Consider the following 21842-nt stretch of genomic DNA (forward strand, 5'->3'; position numbering starts at 1 on the left):
TTCAGTTTTTCACTTGGAGGGGCTTAATGCTTAGCATATTTAAATTAAACAGATCCGTGGGGTGCTTTACCCCCACACCCTTTCCTCAAATACCACAATCATATTTTTTTCACCCACTTTTTTACATTTAATACCTATATTATAACAGATTTATATATTAATAAAACTAAAAATAACAACATTTACAACAGGTATTTGTATGTTATATACCTACCTAATTTAACATCATGTTGGTGCCAGTGGCGGATACGAGGTTGGGTTAGTTCGCCCCCCCCCCCCCATGGCCCGTATTTTTACGTTATTTTTATATTATAAAATTGGGCTGACAACTAATATTTTTATTTTTATTACATATTTATTTAGTTGTATAGGTGAAATAATGCAAATAATTTTAGCCTACAATAAATTACAGGTTATATAAAAAAAGGTAATTTAATTTTTGAAAATTCGCCCCCCCCCCTTTAGTGACCTCTGGATCCGCTACTGGTTGGTGCACGGGCTGGTTTACTGTACTAGGTATGTGGATTAGATAATTAATGAAGGATTTAATACTAGAATTAAAATACAAATTTTTGGAGGAGCTAATTTTAATATTGGAGGGGCTTAGCCCCTCCAAGCCCCCCCCCCAAATTGCGCCTATGGTAATGGTGGAATAAGTGAAATTTTATTATTATTTTATGGTTTTTTTTCTATCTTATTTTAAAATATATAAAAATGTACATTTGGTGGTAACTAAAGTAGTGGCGAGGGTGCCTACGTGAATTTTCAATGGTTGAGGAACGCTGCTAAAGATATTTAGGTAGGTAACTAATACCTACCTATCTATAGTAAATTTTACTGTCTATAAATAATTCGAATAATACTGCTATATTATGTATATACATTATAGGTATTAGCCATTAGGTCCTAAATAGATTTATTTTTTTATGAATATTACCAATATTTTTTTCTGAAAACTACTAAAATGTCTTTAAAAAATAAAAAATGGCATTCTGTAGTCCTTATAGACCATATTATTAATAAGCATATACAATGTTAACATATACAACGCATCCAACCCCCGGGGAATCCAATCGGCAATCCCCCACCCTTAGATAGGTACTGTAGGTTCAGAAAATGAAAGGGAAATTTGGCATCGTTGGTTTAGATTTTTTATATATTTTTTAATAAATAATAAGTAGGTACCTATTATCATAGGCATAAAATAAAATTTATTATAATTTAATTATATAATATATACTTATATATATAAATTATATTATAATATGTATTGTATTTATACGTTTTATGAGTATTAACTATGGTATTGTCATCCGCGCCAACATCACTGAGTCAGAATATTTATAACAATATAAATTATAATGTACATTCCACATTGATAAGTTGTGTTTAACAGATGTTATCACTTATCAATTTGCACTAAAAAGTTATTTACTGTAATATATTCAATATTGTGCATTATTTTGTGCACTGCATTTCTTGTAATAAATGTAAAATTGAATCACCAAGCCTTCAATATTTATGCAACGCTTTGTTATTCCGAGTTTCTAACTAGCACCAGTGAACCAATAACAATTATAATGAAACCAGGATTATATCATGAACAAAAATGTTCACAGCTATTAACTAAGGATGAAAATGAATCTGTGTTACAACTATTGGGCCCAAAATGTCAAGTAAATTATTTTTTATTGTTTATAATTGATAGAATTTTTACTATAATTATACAGTACTGAAAATGTTGCTATTCATTTTCTTTAGAGCTTGGCTATGGCTGTAGTTCAGTTTTTTAGCACTGATGGACCTGAAGGTACTGAATGGAGGCAAAAGAATTTTGGAATTCTTTGTTTTGTCAGAGATCCGAATAGAAAGTCATATTATTTTCGATTGTATTGCCCAATAAGACACCAATTATTGTGGGAACATGAAATGTATAATGGATTACAATATCAAAGTTCTGCTAAATTTTTCCATTGTTTTGAAGCCGAGGTAAATTGAAATAACTAGAAGATAGTGTTAATTAGTCCAATTGTTTTTGTCCATTAGAAACTATGTCCACTTAACAGAATATTACTGAAATTATAAATCATTTTTTGGTAGATATTCCTTGAAACTTTTTTACAAGAACAACATTTAAAAAATACAATATCAATGTTATTAACTGAAACCACAAAATAATTCAATTTTATTCAACCAAATAAAATATTAATATTTTCTTCATCTAGGTTTATAAGATATTTGGATATTATCAATTTTTAAAATACTTAAAACTTTATAAATATGACATAACTGATAGCTTAATAATTGAAAAAAGTGAAAATAATTCATTAAAATGTTTAATTAATGCCACACCCGTGTATTATCTTAGTCATACAAACTTATAAAATTTGCTCTCATTTGAACCAGATTTGTATCGTTGAATTTAATGTTAGATTTAATTAACCTATTTTAAAACTTTTGCTAGTTAGATTTTTACAATAGTTCAAATTAACAAAATATAAGCATTTTTTAACAGTTAATAAACAGTTAATGTAATATTTTACATACCCATTACTTGCTTGAAAATTGAAATATTGTAAAAATCCAGGGCATAAACACAGATTATGTTCTTACCTTTAAGTTTGATACTAGATCAGTTAACTTTAATATAAAATCCACAACACAAAATTAGTTTTGCTGATTGCACATTTGCTATATTGATTGGAGTACAGATAAACGGAGACAACAAATGCGAGTGTGACATAGTGTATATTAAAAATTAAACATTTTATGAGTATGTTTATGTTAGTGATATTACAAATATTTAATATAGGAATGTATAGTTGGGTTCAATTTTGCAAGTGAAGATGAAGCTGCAGTGTTTGAAGAGACAGTAATTAATTTACAAAGAAGAAGACGGGAAAAACGATTGGGTAACTCAATTTTTATTTTTAATGAAAAAGTTTTTAAATTTGTTAATATATCATTATATCAACATTGGTTTTGACATCTGAATTAATATTGACATTACTTATTATACAATAAAGTAAAGATTATAAGGTATTTTATTAATAAGTTATTAACTTAATATTTAATAATCATTTTAGCTAAGGTGATGGTATTTTAGTTTAAAACAATCTTAATGTAACCCACATTTATTGTCTTAGTCTTTCAAGTGCGCAAAGTATAAAATATACTATACTATACTATATAAATATTGTGTTCAGCATTTCACATTTAATTAAAATAGCTTAATAGTTATTGGAACGAATTGACCTATTATTAAACTTTAAGTTAAAGATGTGTTTTTCGATACTTAAATTTAAAAGTGAGTAAAATATTAGAATTAAAAAAAATTCAACAAATTCTTCAAAAAAACACAGACAATGTTATTACTCTTAATTTTGATAAATGTAAATTCATTATAAATTATAATAATTTGAACTAATGAAACTAAATTTGAATTGCTAATTTTTTTCAATGTGTTGCACACTTGTAAGACAGATACAACTGGGGATAAAGGCGTCCTCAAGTAAAACATGAATATCAATTTAAAGTAAACATATATTATATCAGTGGCATATGCAGGGTTTTAGGGTCCTAACTACCTTGAAATTTCTTCATCTTTTTACATACCATAATAATCAATACACAAATTAAATTAATTGTTAATTATTTTTAATAGATATAAATAAATTTTAAAATTGCAATAAAATCGAGAATTTTAGTTCAGAAATTTTTTCTTTGATGATAAGATAACATTGCTTTACGTTTGTCATAAATGCTTTATTAATTGCCATGTTTACCATGGCCTAAAAAGAAGATGACTCTAGATGACTAGATAAAATATTAAAATCGTAAACTAAATTTGAGATTAATAACACAATAATTAATTAATGGGTTTAAACAACATTATTGTAAAAATAATGTAAGTACAAGTATAAAATTAATTTGTTTGAGTTTTGAAAAACTTCAACCTGTTGAATTGTATGACCTACCTATATAAATAATTATTTACCATTTGGATTTATTGTATGTTGATTATCTTATAATTATTAATTTTAAAATATAATTTTTTCCAGATCAAGAGTACAATAATTAGAGTTTGATAAATATAAAAATTTGGAATAATTTTTAAATTTCGATGTTGCTATTTGTTAATTCAGCTATGGGAGGGGTATGGGGATGAAGCCCTCCATGCGTCTGTTTTAATCTTACGTAAAATTCCTAAGCAAACTAAAATCTTGCGTATGCTACTCGTATATATGAGTTTTTGGCATTATTATATTTAAAATAATAATAATTTATTGATATTCTTTAGAACAAAGGTCGAAGTCACATAATAATCAAAATAATGTCTTGCAACCTGTAAGTAATTCTAATAATACTTATGGACCACCAGTTCAAATGAATGGTAATGAAATGGTTTATTTATTGTTAACAATATTTATCTATCATAATTTTGAATTGTTCATTCAGGCAAAAGTCATAAAAATAAAGGCAAAAATTCAAAAAATAAGAAATACACAAAAGATCAAATAGGTCTACCAGAAAATTTCAGACATGTGCAACATATTGGTTGGGATCCAGATCGAGGTTTTGATTTAGGACAGATTAAAGATCCACAATTAAATACATTCTTTGCTAAGGTAAGGTGTCTATTTTTCTATAGGCAATACACAATACACACTACGGTTAACATTTCTAAATATATTATTTTAAGTCACATTTTGTGCTATTCAAATGATTGATGTTAAATTTTTTTTACAATAATATTGACAGTCATTTAAAAATATAATAAAATTATAATGATCATTTTTGCAACAGGCCGGGGTTTCCGAAAGTCAACTACGTAATCCTCAGACTCGAGATTTTATTTATGATTTTATTGATAAACATGGTGGTATGGATGCTATTAAAGAAGATGTTCAAGATTCACTTACTCCGCCTCCTTTGCCAACAAGATTTCGTCAAGCTCCACCTCCACCTCCACCTACTTCAAATAATACACCAAATATAAGAAGTCCAGCACCACCGCCCCCTCGGCCCAACAATGTGACTATTCCAGTTAAAAAACAAGGTAAGCAATAAACATAAATACAATTTATATGATATAAAACAAAACATGTAGGTACAATAATTAATATTGTAAAAAAAAAAAATGTGGGAGTGGATGTGCTAAACTTGAAATCATTTAAATTTGTAATTTTGTCAAATGTCTATAAAGAAAATTTGTGTATGTATATTTTTTAGAATTGTTGGTTTTAATTACTTATGAGAAATCTAGTATTACATTTTTCAATTTTAGCTGTAAAAGTTTTTTGTGATTTTTTTCCAAAATTTGAACTTTAAATGCATGTGAATAAAATTCTTACTTATGCATCTTTAATATCTTTATATGGCTATAATATAAACTTATAGGGAACCTTGTATTGATTCTCAAGATTTTTAGCTAAGCGAACATTATTTACCAACATTAGAAGTAAAATAAACAAAAAAATATAAAATGTCTATGAACAGCTTAAAAAGAGTCAAAATATTTTACAAGATCCAATTTTCCACCAGAAACTACCCTAAAAATTTAAAATCAAAGAATTTTTTCTTCTATAAATTGTATATACAAACACATCTCATTGTAAAATCAATACATTCATTGTTCAACTCAAAATCTATACATTTTATTAACTAATTTACATTATACTAGTTTTTATAGTTGTATTTGTCAAACTTCATCATATAAAACAGACTTTTTTTTCATTTTTTTTTTTTTAAAACAATTTAGATTAGATTAATAAAAATTAAACTATTATGAATTATTATAAAATTGATATTTAGTGCATATAAATCTATATAATTTAAGTTTAAATGGTAATTTACAATCTAATATACTCACCCACTCACTCAATAATTTGTATTCAATTATTAATATTACCTTTGAAGAGTTACATCAGGAAAAAAAATATTTATAGACTGTAATTTTTATAAAACTATAATGTTTTCTTACAATCATAAAAACTTAGTTTTTATATAAATTTTAATTAGAAAATATTTTTTTCAACATTTTTATATTTTAGAAGACATTTTTATTCCTCCACCTCCGCCATTAATGAATGCAGCTCCACCACCCCCACCGCCGCCACAAATGGAATTGACCAAGAGTAAGCCTGTTGAAGCTGTACCAGACACTAGATCTGCACTATTAGAAGCCATCCGGTCTGGTAAAACACTCAAGGTATGTACACTACTTTTTTATGAAATAAATAAGACAATAAAAATATAAAATATAGTAATATCATTTTTTTTCTTTAGCATGTTGATACTTCAAATTCTGTAAAAGCATCTAACACTACAGAACCTAATTCAAGAAATAACTTACTTGATCAAATAAGACAAGGCGTAGAATTGAAATCGGTATTACTTAAAATTTCCACTTGTTTTAAGTGATATTATATTAAATAATATTTAATATTTATTAAATTTTATAGGTGCAACCAATCGAAAAGAAAAGTATTAAAAATTTAGAAGGGGATGGTTTAGCTGGGGCATTAGCTAGAGCTTTAGCTGAACGAGCTAGAGTTATTCACAGTGACAGTAGTACCAGTGACTCCAGTGAAGGCGATGATGACTGGGATGATTGAGTAGTCATTATTATAATGCGATAACATTTTTTATTTATATTCTTTAATATATTTATATTTACTGTTGGAGGTAGTTTTGATTTAAATATTTTATTTTTCTTGATAATTTGGATTTAAATTTAAATTTCATTAACTGCATTTATATTTTATTGTTATGATAATCACAGTCTGTATATTGTATATAATCAATGGTTTATAATGTGATATTAAATATTTTAATCAATTTTATTTTTTTTAAATTCCAGTGCTTAAAATTTAAAATATTCTGATTCCTTTATAATATATTTATCATGTACTATAATATAAAGTTTACTCGTGCTAATAATTTATCATTAGGTATATTCAGTTGGATATTTGAATATATAAAAAAAAATATATTAGTTACATTTTTAGCATATTAGTGATCTCAAATCACAATTTTCCAATAAAAATGTATATGCTAAACAAGTATTATCTTTTCCATTGCAGAAAAATATACTGGTATATATACAATACTCTATTTAGGATATGAGTGGACCGCTCTCGAATATGCAGGCCAAGGGACTCTAGGCGACGTCTAGTACAATCATTGTACACATAAGTCGTGTCATATTAGACTACATTAATTTATGAGAAGGGTGCCTAGGAATCGTGTGTGGACATCTTTAACCTTAATAACACTTTTTTTCCCTAAAGGATATGAATTTACTAATTATAAAATAATAAAAATAAAAATGTCAATAATTAAAGCAGAGTAAGCTTATCATTAATTGTAGATAAATAAAAATTAATAAGTTTTCAAATAATATAAAAATATATTTCATGGATTCATTTTTTATTTTTATGATATCGTTTTGCAAAGGTTTCTCCTACTAAAAGCGGAAATATAAGTGTTGCATCGCCATAAATCTAGACAAATAAAAAAAAATTAATTAATTGAACTACCTATGGTCAATGTATAAATATTTACTTTCACTGGTGAAGCATCTGCTTTTATTTTACCCCATGAAACAGCTTCATCGGGTCGAGCTCCAGAATCACTACCATCATATTCTGATGCAGTATTCAAATAAACCGCATAATCAGCACCATTTCTCTAAATCAACCAATTAATAGTAGTTAATTACAGCATTTATGAGATAATAGGTTTATAATATTAAGAACCTAGTTGTTTTTCATAGCCTGAAGAAAACAACTAAGTGTTAAATTAGTTTAAAAAAAAGAAAAAACACATTTAACAGAGGAGACATGCGACAAACAATTTATTAACAACAAAGATATCTTAAGTTCCTATACAGCATAAAATTTAAATCAGAATAGTTTCAATTTGGATACTTGAAATGCATAGTTATTAGTTTTCTTTATTACTAATCGTAAAATTCTATAAATAATATACTTACCATCAAATTGGCATTGCAAATATGATGTTTTATCACTCCACCCCCAATTATAATCATTCCACTATTTGCTGCTTTTACCGCCATCGTGTTCAATCTTCTCAAATCTTTGTGACAGAAACATAAAAAATAATTTAATAATATGTACAATAATTAAAGATAGTACCGTAATGATAATACAGTAAAACATTACACTGTTCACTTTACCTTTTAATATATCAATAATAAGACCAGGGTTTCTAAAGGAATGGAAGTACATCATATCTCCTAAGCTACCATCGGTTAAAGCTGGACAAAATATGGGGATCTTATTCTTTGCTGCCCAATAGCATATTGATTGTTCGTCATTTATTTCTAAGCCCAATCTTTCGATTATTTTAGAAGGAGTCCAAGCAATATTCTACAATGCATATATAACATCATACAAATTAGGTATTTAATTTAGAGTATCATAATTATATTTTTATACATACTTGTTCTTCGAGCATCTTATCTAAAATAGGCATGACCCAATTCTCAAATTTGCAGTAGTTGTTATTTGGAACTAATAAATTTCCAATTCTATTGAGGCCATCTTCACGGAGAGTGCTACCTTTTAATTGAAAATCTCCTATAAATGTAGGAGCTAAACATTTTATTAAGTCTTCCTCAACTCCTCCAGCAGTTGTCACTATACAGTCGACCATCTTATGTTGGACAACAAAGCGTATTGCATCACGGTTACCACATGAAACCATATTTGAAGTATAACCAAGGAACATTGTGCAATTTGAACGGCGTTTGATAAATTCGTCTTCTTCATGAATATCTTCTTCAAATGGTTTTTCTCTTTCATCTAACTATGCAAAAACTAAAAGTAAATAAAATAAATTCACATCTTCTTCCACCATCTAACCATTTTATTTATCTGTTCGACAGATAATCCAAAATTTGTCGCCTGGAATCCAGAATACCGATACACTGACAGTAATTGTTCGTAGTCGATTCCATTGTTCCAATCATAACCTAATAAATTTAAATAATTTAAAATAATAACAAAGTCAGTATATAATAGTAGTTAAACCTTTTACTGTTGGATTTTCTGATGAAATGTCTAGGCTCTTTTTCAAAACCGCATCTGATGCTTTCTGTGGCTCCATACCACCGTTAGGTTTTATATTATTTATAATGTATTACTTTAACTGAAGCACGGACCAAGATTTAAAGTAAACAATAATAATAAATGTTAAAATAACTTTAATAGTTATGCTACAGGTTAGGTTACTATTTTATTAGTGCATCATGCATTCGTGCCATGCTGAAAGCTGAATGGTTTTAGAATTCAGTTCGAGCTATCACAGTTCTAACTATGTTATCATCCAATCACCATAATATTATTGCTATTTGTTAGCCGGTTGATAGCCGGTCAAGGTGTATTGATATCAATACACCTTGTAGCCGGTGTTATTATGTTGTTTATGGTTTTATAAGAAAAAAATCACGAAAAAGAAAAGATATATTATACGATATGTCGATATACCTTAATTCTATAGCACTATTGTTCAGTGTTCTGTGCTATAGTACTTAAGTCCAAATTAGTGTAAATGTGTAATGACTAATAAGTCTCAACTCCATTTAGATTTAAGATTCTGAGCCGGTACTGGAGTGAATTTTGTGTGTTTTTTCTAGTCTATTACACTTTTTATAACAGTAAAAATAAAAATACTTCAATTTTCTACTTCTACTTTTTTTCTGAAAAAAAAGTGAATCGGGTTTCTACTTTATTAATAAGGGGGGGACGACGGTTGATCAAGAGTAAATAATTCCCAGTAGTTTTCAAAAGCATCGTAAAAAACAAAAAAACGGAAATTTTTACACCAAAACTAGTTTTTAACAAAATCAATTTTGTTTTTCAGTGTAACTCGAAAACTCATAATGGTAGATACTTAACATGTTCACCAAAGGTTAATAATTTGACAATTTTCTATAAATCATCAAATTTTAAAAATATTTTGATTGATATTATAATATATAGACATTTTATATTTTGGATTTAATTTTAGTATTTTTTTTATAAACATTTATAAAACATTTGGCTCAGTCTAAAAAATATATTATTTTTTTTTATAGTCCATTTGAAGTTAAAATTTGGAAGAACTAAAATATTATTAGTGAGGACTTGCAACTTTTAACATAATATTATTATATAATTTTACACACAATGACTGGATGATCTTTTCAAATGCAATGTTTTTGGAAAAAATTAATTCAACATAGGTCTTGTACAATTAAATACTAATTAATTACTAATAACCTTAATTATATTATAATCAATGGTAATAGTTAATAATATAGGCCGATACACCGTCTTCGCTCAGAATAGTCAGTATGATTTATCATTGAATCCAAATTAACTCGTACACTACAGTGAATTACACCTTAATGACAACTGAAAAGATACACTATCGACACCTACTGTCATTGGCGCAAATTGGGTGGCTTAGCACCACCCCAAACCCAAAAAAAAAACATAGGACATACAATTTTAAATTGTATTTAATGATATATTGCAATGGTCTACTTGCCTTTAATATATTCAGCCCCCTCCCCCAAGTCAAAATTTGAAATTACGCCTATTCCTATTGTACACTGTATAGAAAAGGGGTTAACTATTTTCCTCCTCTTTAAAACTTGCATTATTGTGTTAGGTTAGGCAATCGATTTATCATTATAGTTTTTTATATTTGTATTCTTAACATAATAAGAAATGATCATAATTAATTTTATAACTTGTACAGCAGCTGTACCAATTAAGTTAAATCATTATGTATAACCATAGTTACAGGTTAGGTTAGATAACCATATGTATTACATTGTCTTCAAAATATCAAATTATTTTTAGAATAGTTTTATCATTTCCATGAGATAGATTTTGTATGAAGTAATCAATAATTAAAATTAAATTGACTAAAAGAACTCAATGTAAAAATGAATCACTAGAAAACAATTTTAATATTATAATTAAAAAATATTCAGCCGTATTTTGGAATATATTAAGGTTAGATCATAAGAAATGAAGATCAAATCAAGTAATGGGTATACATTGAATGAAAATATCTTAAATATAATTTGTGTAAAGGAGAAATAAATATCAAGGGGCCGGCGGTTGTTGTCGAACAGCTTCTTTAGGGTTCTTGACAACTAAAATAACTGAATCACCACGCAGAAACATTTTGGAAATATATTTGTCTCGACTAACAGCTTTTGCCTAAAACAAATTAATGAAATTTATGTATATATATACAATATAATAATGTTATGTATAATATTTACTTTTTTTTTGCCTTTGCCGGTTTTAGGCAACTCAGTCCACATTTCCCGTACATTTTCTAATACCATGTTACAATGTCGGTCAAATGCTTTGATTCTTGCCAAAAGTTTTCTATTATTGCGGCAGTTTATCAATACTTGAGTATTATTACGTACAGATTGGGTTAATACCGACATGGGGCCTGTAGTGAATTCTTCTTCTTCACGTTTTGCCAATTCTTCAGGAGTCATCTCAGATTTTGGTTTGTTTGCTACAGCAGCCCTATACAAATATAAATTAAAATAATCATGAGTGAGTAAAATATATAAAAAAATTTAACATTTATATAAATGTAATATAAAGTATAAATCTGAAATTCTGAATAACCACACTTACATTGTTGTATGATGTTTTATTAATAATGAATAATATTAAATACAATAATTTAAACGGTTCAATGGTGCGCCCGGCAGACTTAATTAACTTAACTTATTACTTAAAAAAAAAGTAATTAATACAGTATTACAGACTATAAACAGACTACAGTCAAAATGTCAAATACTAAACTACTTAAATACGACAATACTACTGTAAAACCTGGCGACCGGTCTTATCAATTTCCCCGAGATTGCTATTAAACTGCCTAATTTTACTCCTTAAAATACGATTTATATAGGTATAGAAACTTTATTTTTAAGGGATAAATTACAGCAACCACAACTACAATCTCGGGAGGGACTGATGAAAACTGGATGCCAGTCATGTATCGTATGGTAATGTTTGGTGCATGAAGATTGAAGATTATTTAGAGATCTTCAAGGTATGGTATGGTGCATGAGTTCTGTGGTATGAGTCAACGCTCCGCGGATAAGCCCGCGGATATATTATTTACTCATTGGGATAAGCTATATTATTATTATCACCTATTTTAGTTCTAATCACGATTAAAGATACTATCTTTAATCGTGGTTCTTATTCTCACTGATCATATTTTCACCGGTAGGCGCGCTAATATTCAAATTATGAGATAGTTATTGAATTCAAATCTTTGAAAGAATATGATATTAGGTATACGATTTACGATAAGCCAAATTCGCGAGCCACGAATTCAAAGTTCGTACTACTTAAAATATGATGTCCTATATATAATTTATATTACTTAAATATTAATTATTATTCATTAATTTTATCTTAGTTCGTGAAATTGTCATTTATTGGCATATTATTCCATTAATCATGTACAAATTAACTAATTACATTTTTAAATTTACATAATTATTTTAATTCATGATTTGTAAATCTTTGAGTAAATGTAATAAAATAATTGTTTTTCTATAAATATGTATGTAATCCTACTTGATAGCGTAAAGTGTTGACAGCTCAATTGCTTAATAAGTAAGTAGAATTTAGTTTTGAGTATAAAGCCAACAAATATGTGTGCTTTAAATTATATATTTTTTCTTTTATAGATAATTCTACTGACCTACTTTTAAATAACATTTTAAAATGCATACCAGGTATTGGACTGGTGTCAAGTTGTTTGCAAAAAAATTTCATTCTTCCAGCATCAGGTAAATTATTCAGCATTAACGTCTATTCTTAATTATAATTTGTAATAGGTATGTTGTAGTTATCTTGGTATCTTTGGATTTCTTTCACCAATACTTAATACAAATAGTATGTTAATACACATGTTGTATTTTGTATTCTTTACAGGAATAATATATATATATTAGGTACCTAGTTAATTAAGGAACTAACATGATTGTTAAAATGGCTCAACCTCCTCATTTGATGCTAACCAGGCGCGGACTGGTAAAAAATGGGCATGTGATGCTACATAATTTTAGGACAAATAATAAATATTTTTGGGAAAAATTTCAAAAAATGTTATTTATATAATATTACTTGCAATAATTAATTTTGTTTTAATAAAACAATTTGAATATGTTTAATACAATATCTGCTTTTTGGAGACATCATCATTCCAAATTCATATTGTTATATTTATTTATGTGAAATGAAATAAATATTATATTTAAAAAAAAAACGTAAATAGATACCAAGTTAACACACTGTTATAAGTGTCAAGTGAACAAACATTACTTTATTCACAAAAAATAAAAGTAAAAATTATATCATGTACCTACATCATATACATTGGCGCAAATAGGTGGGAGCTTGGGAGAACTTAGTCCCCCCAGTTCAAAAGTCAGTAATTAGTACTGAGCATATATAATTTTTAGAAAATATTATAGGAGGGGCTTTAGTCCCCCCAAAATAATTTGTCTATTTGCGCCTAAGATCATATACTTTGTATTATGTGTATGTTAACTTGAGACAATAAAACTACTGAATTTATATAAATATATGGCACATTTATACAGATTGTGGCAAATATATTTTAAGGCAAGGGATGCTGTGGCATCCCAGCATCCCAGCCAGTCTGCGCCTGATGCTGACACTTGTTTTCCTAAAAAGGCAATCTTCATTTATGTCAACAACTCATATGTATCCTCACAACTGAGTACTATTGTTGCTGCACTATCTTACAAAGGTAGACAGGATGAGTTATAAACTAATATTGTTAATTGTGATATTTTTAATACCAATATTTTAAAGAAAGAATATGTTCAAAATGTAGCCTAACAGTTAAATATTATTCTTTTAGATTAAACGCTACAGTAATTGATGGGAAGAGTATTGCTAATACTATATTAAATGAACTACGCCAGGAGACTCAAGAATGGGTTTTGAAAGGGAATCGGGCCCCTCATTTAGTAGCAGTGTTAGTTGGACAAAATCCAGCTAGTAAAATTTATGTGACGAACAAAATTAAAGCTGCTAAAGTTGTTGGTTGTTACACTATTTTAATGGCAATACATTTTTTTTAATGATTATTGTTTTTATAAATAAATATTTTAATTAGGTATTGAAACAAAAACAATGAAGTTCAGCGCATCAACAAGTGAAAATGAGCTTCTTGCCTGTATTAAACGTTTAAATCATGATGAAAATGTTGATGGAATTTTAGTCCAGGTGAGTTATAACTCCTTATAGCAAAACAATATACTTAATTACTTTTATTGTTAAGTCCGAGTGATGTATTTTAAAAATTATAAATATTGTAATCTTTAATTTGGGACCTTAAAACCTATACACCTTAAAAGAAAATATATGACTGTTAACATTGTTATAGTACATAATTTGTACTTCTCTAGCATACATAAAATATAATCAATTAGAAAAAAAAAAATCGATAACATTTTGTGCTCTGAATATAGATTTGTAAATATTATATATGTATTATAATTTGTACATTACAAACTGTATGCAATTTAGTTACCACTTCCTGATCATATTACTGAACGAACATTGTGTAATGCTGTGGCACCACACAAGGATGTTGATGGTTTCAACATTGTTAATATTGGAAGATTTTGTTTGGATATGCAATGTTTGGGACCATGCACACCGTTGGGTGTTCATGAGCTAATTCGACGAACTGGTAAAATTAAATGCTACAATTAGAAATTTAAAATTTTAGTTTCAAAATAAAAATAAAAACATTTTATTTTAGGAATTCCTACTCTTGGTAAAAATGCTGTTGTTTGTGGAAGATCAAAAAATGTTGGTATGCCTATTGCTATGTTGCTCCATGCAGATAATGCAGGTACCTATAATTACAATTTAACTTGTAAACTTGTTAGATAAGTTTTATAATTCAAAAATATGTTGTTAAAAATTTGTATGCTTAAGATATATGTTCTACACTTTTTAAAATTATTTATAAAATATATATATGCCTTACTGTAGGTACCAATGTACCATACGTTAATGATACTAATATATTAAATAATTTGAAAATATTAATATTACCTATTATTATATTAATATGACCTTTACAAATATTGTAAATTTCTATAAATAATCACTTTTGTTTGGTAATCACAAATTGACAAACTCTCATTGCTTTTTTTCAATTATTAAAAAAGTCTTGATAGTTTTATATTAAAGAAAAAATAAGACCTTATGTATAATCACTTTTTAAATAATATTTCCATCACTGGATGTATTCTTCCTTCAAGCAATCAAGTAACAACCCATCAACTCCCACAGCACTTGTACTTATTATTAAAAAAAAAAAAACGTTAACAGATTGTACAAATAAATATTGTAATAAAATATAATATAAAAAAATCTTTAATTTTAGTCTATTCTGCAAACTATGTGATGTAATTTATTTTAAATCTTATATTAAGGTGAGACATCAGCAATGGATGCAACAACAACAATATGTCATCGATATACACCACCAGATCAACTAGCTTTATTTACTAAAACAGCTGATATTATTGTATCAGCAGCAGGTAATATATTTAGTTATACTACTTAAAAATATGAATGTTTCTTGAAATAAACTCTGGATGTATGTATTAATCAATTAGGTGTTCCAAATTTAATTCGTGCTGATATGGTTAAACCAGGAGCAGCCATAATTGATGTAGGAATAACCAGAGTGGAAGACCCGAAAACATCTAAATCATATCTAGTAGGAGATGTTGACTTTGAAAATGTGAAAGACGTTGCAGGATACATAACACCAGTCCCTGGAGGAGTTGGTCCAATGACAGTGGCAATGTTAATGCGTAACACAATTGCGGCTGCTAAAAAAACTGTGATTTACAATATACTTGATCCTGGTGCAGTGATATATAAACAAGCGTCACAAATAAAACCGTGAATACAAATCAAGCTAAAAACAATTTTATTAATTGATATTTCAAGGAATATTTGTTCAGCTATAGATTTAAAAAATTGTACCAGCATGTGATAATAAAAAATTAAGTTCATCGAAATAAGCTTTAAAATAAATTATGTGTTACAATTTTATAAATTAAATAATATTATAACATATATTTTTACATTTATTATTTCACACTGGTATGACATTGTAAATTATTCTTGTCATGACTAGAAACAAAAACAAAAAACAGAAAATTACATAAAACCTAGTGAGAAAAACAAAATTTTTGATTTTGAGCACAGTTTAAGAACTAAATTACTTGTTGACCTCATACCAGCAATTCATGATTAAATAATATGTTTTTTTTTTACTCATGATAAAATTTAATTTCACATTTACAAAATCAAAAAGATTATTTTACCGTAATCTATGGTCCTACAATATTAAAAAAAAAATCGTTAATTTATAATTCTGTGATAACATTGTTGAGTACACAAGAAGATAACCCTGATGTCATTTTAGTTCTTACTATACAAGGCCACAAGGGTCAAAAACAATTTTAATGGACCTTTAAACAAATAAAGTATGTTCATTTTATGGTTTTGGTATTTCACAATATGTTAATATATAAGATGATTCACCAAGCATGCCCGTCCCTCTTTTTTTCTTCTTCTATAATGCAGCATACCAACAACCAGACACTGAAGTTTTTACCACAGTCCTTACAAAACATAAACTTTTGGTTACATCTTATATTCATATGATAACCTTCAGGCGTTATGCTTAAAATAAATTAAACAAAATCGTTTCTTTCGTGAAATATTGTTTGCATAGAATAGTTTAGTTGGTGCCTAGATCCCTGCAACACCTTTGCTGTGATCGATGAAAGCAGAGGCGTGACAAAAAATATGTATGGCTTGTGCAGAAAGGCAATTTCAATCTGGGGCGCGAATGCGGCACGTGCCGCACACAGACTGAAATAGCTCACTTGCCACACACTATACTATCACAAAATTTGAAAAACTAACATGGATATAAATAACTAAAAAAAGAGTCAAAGTTAATTGTTTTCGATTTCAATAACTTTTTCATTATATTATTATGTAGAAAAACTTATGTGAATTTTTCTATTAACATTTTTAAATTTAAATATAAAAAAAAATACTTTTATAAAATTTTCTCATGGCTATGAATAGCTAAAAAAGCTGAAAAACTAGGGCACTAATAGAGCACTATTCTATTGATATTGAAGAATCATGTATTCATTTTCATGCAGATCATTAATTTTAAAATCTGACGAAAAAAGGCAAGAACTTCATAATATGTTGTAGGTACCTACCAACAAAAATGACTTAATATATGTATATATCTAAACATTCTAAACGTATTACGTAAGTTTTTACGCACATTTGCAACAAATTGTTCAGCAAAGCGCTGCTTTGAAGCATATATAAAAGGGTATAGTCATGTCTTCGTTAGACTATGGAGTCAGATAGATCAAAAGCGACATCAGTATATTACATAATAATATAGCCATGCACTCACGCTACATATGCTATGTAGTATGATGATATAATCGATGATTTTGTATCGTCGCAAAATGTTATAGATTACAACATTACACATCTTTATAAATATATTTTTTCCGTCCGTGTGTAAGTATCCAAACTCCTCCTAACCGGCTGCACAGGTTTTGATGAAATTTTTTGTGTGCCTGAGTAGGTTCCTTGAATGGTTTAGTTTCGCAATTTTGTACCTGGTAGGCTCATCAACCTGTAAAGGTGCTCAAACAGGGATTTTACGATTTACGATTTTTTTGTTTATAAATGGTTGCTAATTGCTATTAGTTATAGGAAAAATAATTAGTAGAAATTAGTATTTATCTATTATTAGTTGTCATTGGTTATTCGGGAAGATCAGGTAGCCGGTAGATACAACTGTACAAGCATGCATCAAATCGAATTTTCACACATTGCCTACAAAAGGTGTCTGAGTTGCACGCTTATTGCAGCTAATTGTACTCAAAAGGACTTGAACAATCACAATTTTTAAGATTTTGTTATGGGAAACAAAGTGCGCGGGATCAACTAGTTGTACATAAATATATTTCTTGTTAATTTAATAAATTGTCATATTTAATACGTAGATATATTTTATAATTTTTATATTTTATATTCCAACATATCAAGTAAAATATCTAAAATTTGCATTCATAAATTATTAAATATTTTTTCCCACGTAATTTCTTATTGTTTATTTTAATTGATTTAATTTGTTGACACTCCAAGTTTAAACAGGGCGGCAGCTGCATTAAATCCGGCACTGTATATAATATTGAGGTATTTGTTTTAGTTTTACGGTGAACTGTGAAGGAGGTTTTTCGGATACAATACCTTTCACATTTTAAACATTTTATCAGTAGGAATAATTGATAACCATTAAACCACGTGTCTACAAGTTCAATTCTTTGGTAGGTGGTATCACGGTATATTATTAAGTTAATACACTGCAGCGGCAAACATATTGGATAAAATCTCGATAAATCGGCTGAATCTGAGATTCAACATTTTGTAGTTTAAAAAGTCATCAGATAAAATAAAACGAAATTCCTTCATGCCGGCCAAAAATGACCTAAATGCGCAAATTTAAAGTGTAATTTCACACGGTATTTTAATTATATACATTGAACATAATATAATATTATATAGGTACGAAGTTGGCCCACGGCGTTACAAAATCAAAACATGTAATTATTATTCGAAAACAGCATTCGTTTAATAAAGGTTTTAAATTACTAACGACACATATCAATCAACATTTAACAAATGCAATAAGAGTTTATACACATTAAAACTCAATATAGTCAACGTACAGCATAAATAATTCATAAGTTGAATAACCGTCATAATGTACATAATATTCAGTTCACAATACTCAGTAATCTTTGTTGTCATCGACCTCTTCAACAACTTCTTCGTCGTCAAATTCAACTTCTTCGGCTGTCGCTTCCTGAGGGCAAAATGTAAAATATAATGGTAAATATTTAACGAAAATGTACGCCTCCGATGTCGAAAAAAACACGTAAAACCTATTGTGATTTCCATATTATACAGTTTTCGGTATTAACCGATAATAATTATCGTCTATATAATTTAGTATTACACATTATGATAATAGGTTAATATATATTATATCTAAAACTACTACGAATATTAAAATGAGCATTATACCATTAGCATGTATTACAATATACGTAATAAATAGAAACTAAAAATAAAATGAAAAAAGTACGGACAGACATAAGGCAAACGTATTTTGTATTAAAAACAGGACTCTACACCGTCTTGATAGGTGACAGTGCGACACATGATAAATTTTATTGTGGAAATAATTATTCATCAGTAAATATCAAGATAGTTTTGAAATATTCTCTAAAAAATAGTTAAATTAAGAAATATGCTCTTAACTACAAAATCACTATATTATGTTCGTAGTGTCGTGAAAATAATTTCAAGCAGACTTAGTAAAATACTTCTAATATCCCGAAAAATAAAAACAAACAACAACTTACTTACTTTCGAAACTTAATAATATTCTTATCTTTAAATTTGATAATAGGCTATAATTCACTGTATAATATTGAAACTAAGGAGACCAAATTAATTCTCCAGTACGTAAATTTGCAATACGTTTTGTATGAGGGGGACAACACATGCGGGTGTATACTGTACTACTATGTAGCGTCCTCGTTTTAACGATTATAATAATTTTACGATTCATGGTACCTGGTATTGTTGGTATTCGGATACTAAATCATTCATATTGGATTCGGCTTCGGTGAATTCCATTTCATCCATACCCTCGCCTGTGTACCAATGTAAGAACGCCTTACGGCGGAACATGGCTGTGAACTGTTCGGAGATGCGTTTAAATATCTCTTGGATGGCGGTGGTATTACCGATAAATGTTGCCGACATCTTGAGGCCTCTGGGAGGTATATCGCATACGGCGACTTTAACATTATTGGGTATCCATTCCACGAAATATCTTAACAAGTTCATCATTCATATGGTTATTATTACTTAGGTATCATCGCATAATACCAAGTTACTGGTAATTATAAAGTTATTGGCAAACGTTAGTTTTTTTTATTATACGTACCCCGAGTTCTTATTCTGAATGTTCAACATTTGATCGTCGACTTCTTTCATGGACATAATCCCTCTGAAAATGGCGGCCACTGTCAGGTAACGGCCGTGCCTAGGATCGCAAGCGGTCATCATGTTCTTGGCGTCAAACATCTTTCGTACAAAAATAAACGGTAAAACACATATTTCGATACTTAGCATTAGCAATTGACAGTGTAGAAATTACGCACTTGTTGGGTGAGTTCAGGAACCGAAAGTGCCCTGTAAGACTGACTACCCCTAGCTGTAAGTGGAGCGAATCCGGGCATGAAGAAATGCAACCTCGGGAATGGGACCATGTTGACGGCTAACTTTCTCAAGTCAGCGTTTAACTGACCGGGAAACCGAAGACACGTCGTCACTCCAGACATAGTTACCTAAAACACAATAATGTCCACTGTACAATTTTTATTCAGTGGATGGCATTTATCGGCATTAAAATTTAAATATAAATAAAGACAACTCACCGAGACCAAATGGTTGAGGTCACCGTACGTCGGGGACGTCAATTTCAGCGTCCTAAAACAAATATCGTACAATGCTTCGTTGTCGATACAAAATGTTTCGTCCGTGTTTTCCACCAACTGGTGAACAGACAGTGTGGCGTTATAGGGCTCCACCACGGTGTCCGATACCTTCGGAGATGGAACTACGCTGAATGTGTTCATTATGCGGTCGGGATATTCCTCTCGGATTTTCGATATCAACAGAGTACCCATGCCGGATCCCGTTCCACCACCTAAAGAGTGAGCCAGTTGGAATCCTTGCAGACAATCGCAGTTTTCGGCCTCGCGGCGTACTACGTCCATGACAGAGTCCACCAGCTCAGCACCCTCCGTGTAATGACCTTTGGCCCAGTTGTTACCTGAAAAGTAATCATTTTTGGTCGTTAATAAAAATGTATTATAATTTTTCGGTATTTTCGAAATTTGGTACCTGCTCCACTCTGACCGAAAACATAGTTATCGGGTCTGAACAGTTGTCCAAACGGTCCGGAACGGACTGAGTCCATTGTGCCAGGTTCCAAATCGACCAGAATTGCTCTAGGCACATATTTCCCATCTGAAAATACAATGTTGGTTATAATCAAATTATACGACTAAAATTAATTAATCTTCTTACGGGAGCCGCCGGTGCCGGCTTCGTTGAAGTAAACATTGATTCTCTCCAATTGTAAATCGTTGTCGCCATGATACGCACCACATGGATCGATACCGTGTTCATCCGAAATGATCTCCCAAAACTATAAAATTAGATTTCCATGTATAAAAGATATATTAGCAGTATCATATACAATACTTGAGTATGATAATATGGGCTTATATCAGATCATAACATACATTATAATAGTTATTACTTATTGCAATAAAATACATGAGCACTAGAAATTATAAACCTATGAGATGCGATCAGGATTGTTTGAAGAATTATTACATAACTTAAGGCTTAATAGTTACATTAGACTCGAACCGAAGTTTCAGTTTCAGTAACTGAACGTTGTGATTTTAACGGAATAACATATTTATATTTTATATAGATATAATATAATATTACGTATAAGATTAATAATTAATTTAACCGGAGGTTTACAAAACCTAGTAATAATTATTAAATTTTAATAATACC

At 29.0% G+C, this 21842-nt stretch overlaps 5 protein-coding genes across 7 annotated transcripts in view; 2 read left to right on the top strand and 3 right to left on the bottom strand.

Annotated features, from left to right (window-relative positions):
• The first annotated feature begins 1425 nt into the window (after positions 1-1425).
• LOC100160932 (neural Wiskott-Aldrich syndrome protein) lies at positions 1426-6845 on the top strand. Its single transcript, XM_001943993.4, has 9 exons — positions 1426-1676; positions 1762-1989; positions 2813-2912; positions 4301-4393; positions 4459-4628; positions 4807-5059; positions 6054-6211; positions 6289-6390; positions 6465-6845. Exons 1-9 carry the CDS (start codon positions 1581-1583, stop codon positions 6615-6617), a joined length of 1353 nt encoding a protein of 450 aa, XP_001944028.1. The 5' UTR covers positions 1426-1580; the 3' UTR covers positions 6618-6845.
• A 542-nt stretch (positions 6846-7387) lies between these two features.
• Positions 7388-9394, bottom strand: LOC100160249 (probable deoxyhypusine synthase-like). 2 transcript variants are annotated; one of them, XM_016801274.2, is made up of 7 exons: positions 9064-9394; positions 8889-8998; positions 8467-8832; positions 8201-8393; positions 7997-8100; positions 7567-7692; positions 7388-7505 (listed from the first exon to the last, which is right to left on the bottom strand). In XM_016801274.2, exons 2-7 carry the CDS (start codon positions 8889-8891, stop codon positions 7425-7427), a joined length of 873 nt encoding a protein of 290 aa, XP_016656763.1. In that variant the 5' UTR covers positions 8892-8998; positions 9064-9394; the 3' UTR covers positions 7388-7424.
• A 1567-nt stretch (positions 9395-10961) lies between these two features.
• On the bottom strand, positions 10962-11874 carry LOC100162291 (small nuclear ribonucleoprotein Sm D2-like). The gene is given in 3 exon segments (NM_001293541.1): positions 10962-11240; positions 11306-11564; positions 11679-11874. Coding segments are annotated over 3 exon segments (378 nt in total). The 5' UTR covers positions 11681-11874; the 3' UTR covers positions 10962-11123.
• A 494-nt stretch (positions 11875-12368) lies between these two features.
• LOC100164363 (bifunctional methylenetetrahydrofolate dehydrogenase/cyclohydrolase, mitochondrial) lies at positions 12369-16199 on the top strand. Its single transcript, XM_001943619.5, has 8 exons — positions 12369-12677; positions 12752-12853; positions 13954-14138; positions 14212-14321; positions 14625-14790; positions 14863-14955; positions 15545-15652; positions 15731-16199. Exons 2-8 carry the CDS (start codon positions 12789-12791, stop codon positions 16024-16026), a joined length of 1023 nt encoding a protein of 340 aa, XP_001943654.1. The 5' UTR covers positions 12369-12677; positions 12752-12788; the 3' UTR covers positions 16027-16199.
• A 2580-nt stretch (positions 16200-18779) lies between these two features.
• LOC100166459 (tubulin beta chain) overlaps positions 18780-21842 on the bottom strand; it is a 16948-nt gene continuing 13885 nt past the window's right edge. For both annotated transcript variants that reach the window (XM_003241860.4, XM_001943558.5), the window contains exons 2-8: positions 21339-21459; positions 21153-21278; positions 20684-21081; positions 20408-20593; positions 20191-20330; positions 19815-20076; positions 18780-19038 (exon numbers count right to left, since the gene is read on the bottom strand). In XM_003241860.4, the coding sequence (XP_003241908.1) occupies positions 18964-19038; positions 19815-20076; positions 20191-20330; positions 20408-20593; positions 20684-21081; positions 21153-21278; positions 21339-21459 (1308 nt within the window). In that variant the 3' untranslated portion in view covers positions 18780-18963. The remainder of the gene's footprint in view (positions 19039-19814; positions 20077-20190; positions 20331-20407; positions 20594-20683; positions 21082-21152; positions 21279-21338; positions 21460-21842) is intronic.

Source organism: Acyrthosiphon pisum, chromosome A1 (genome assembly GCF_005508785.2).
Source record: "Acyrthosiphon pisum isolate AL4f chromosome A1, pea_aphid_22Mar2018_4r6ur, whole genome shotgun sequence".
NCBI classification, from domain to species: domain Eukaryota; kingdom Metazoa; phylum Arthropoda; class Insecta; order Hemiptera; family Aphididae; genus Acyrthosiphon; species Acyrthosiphon pisum.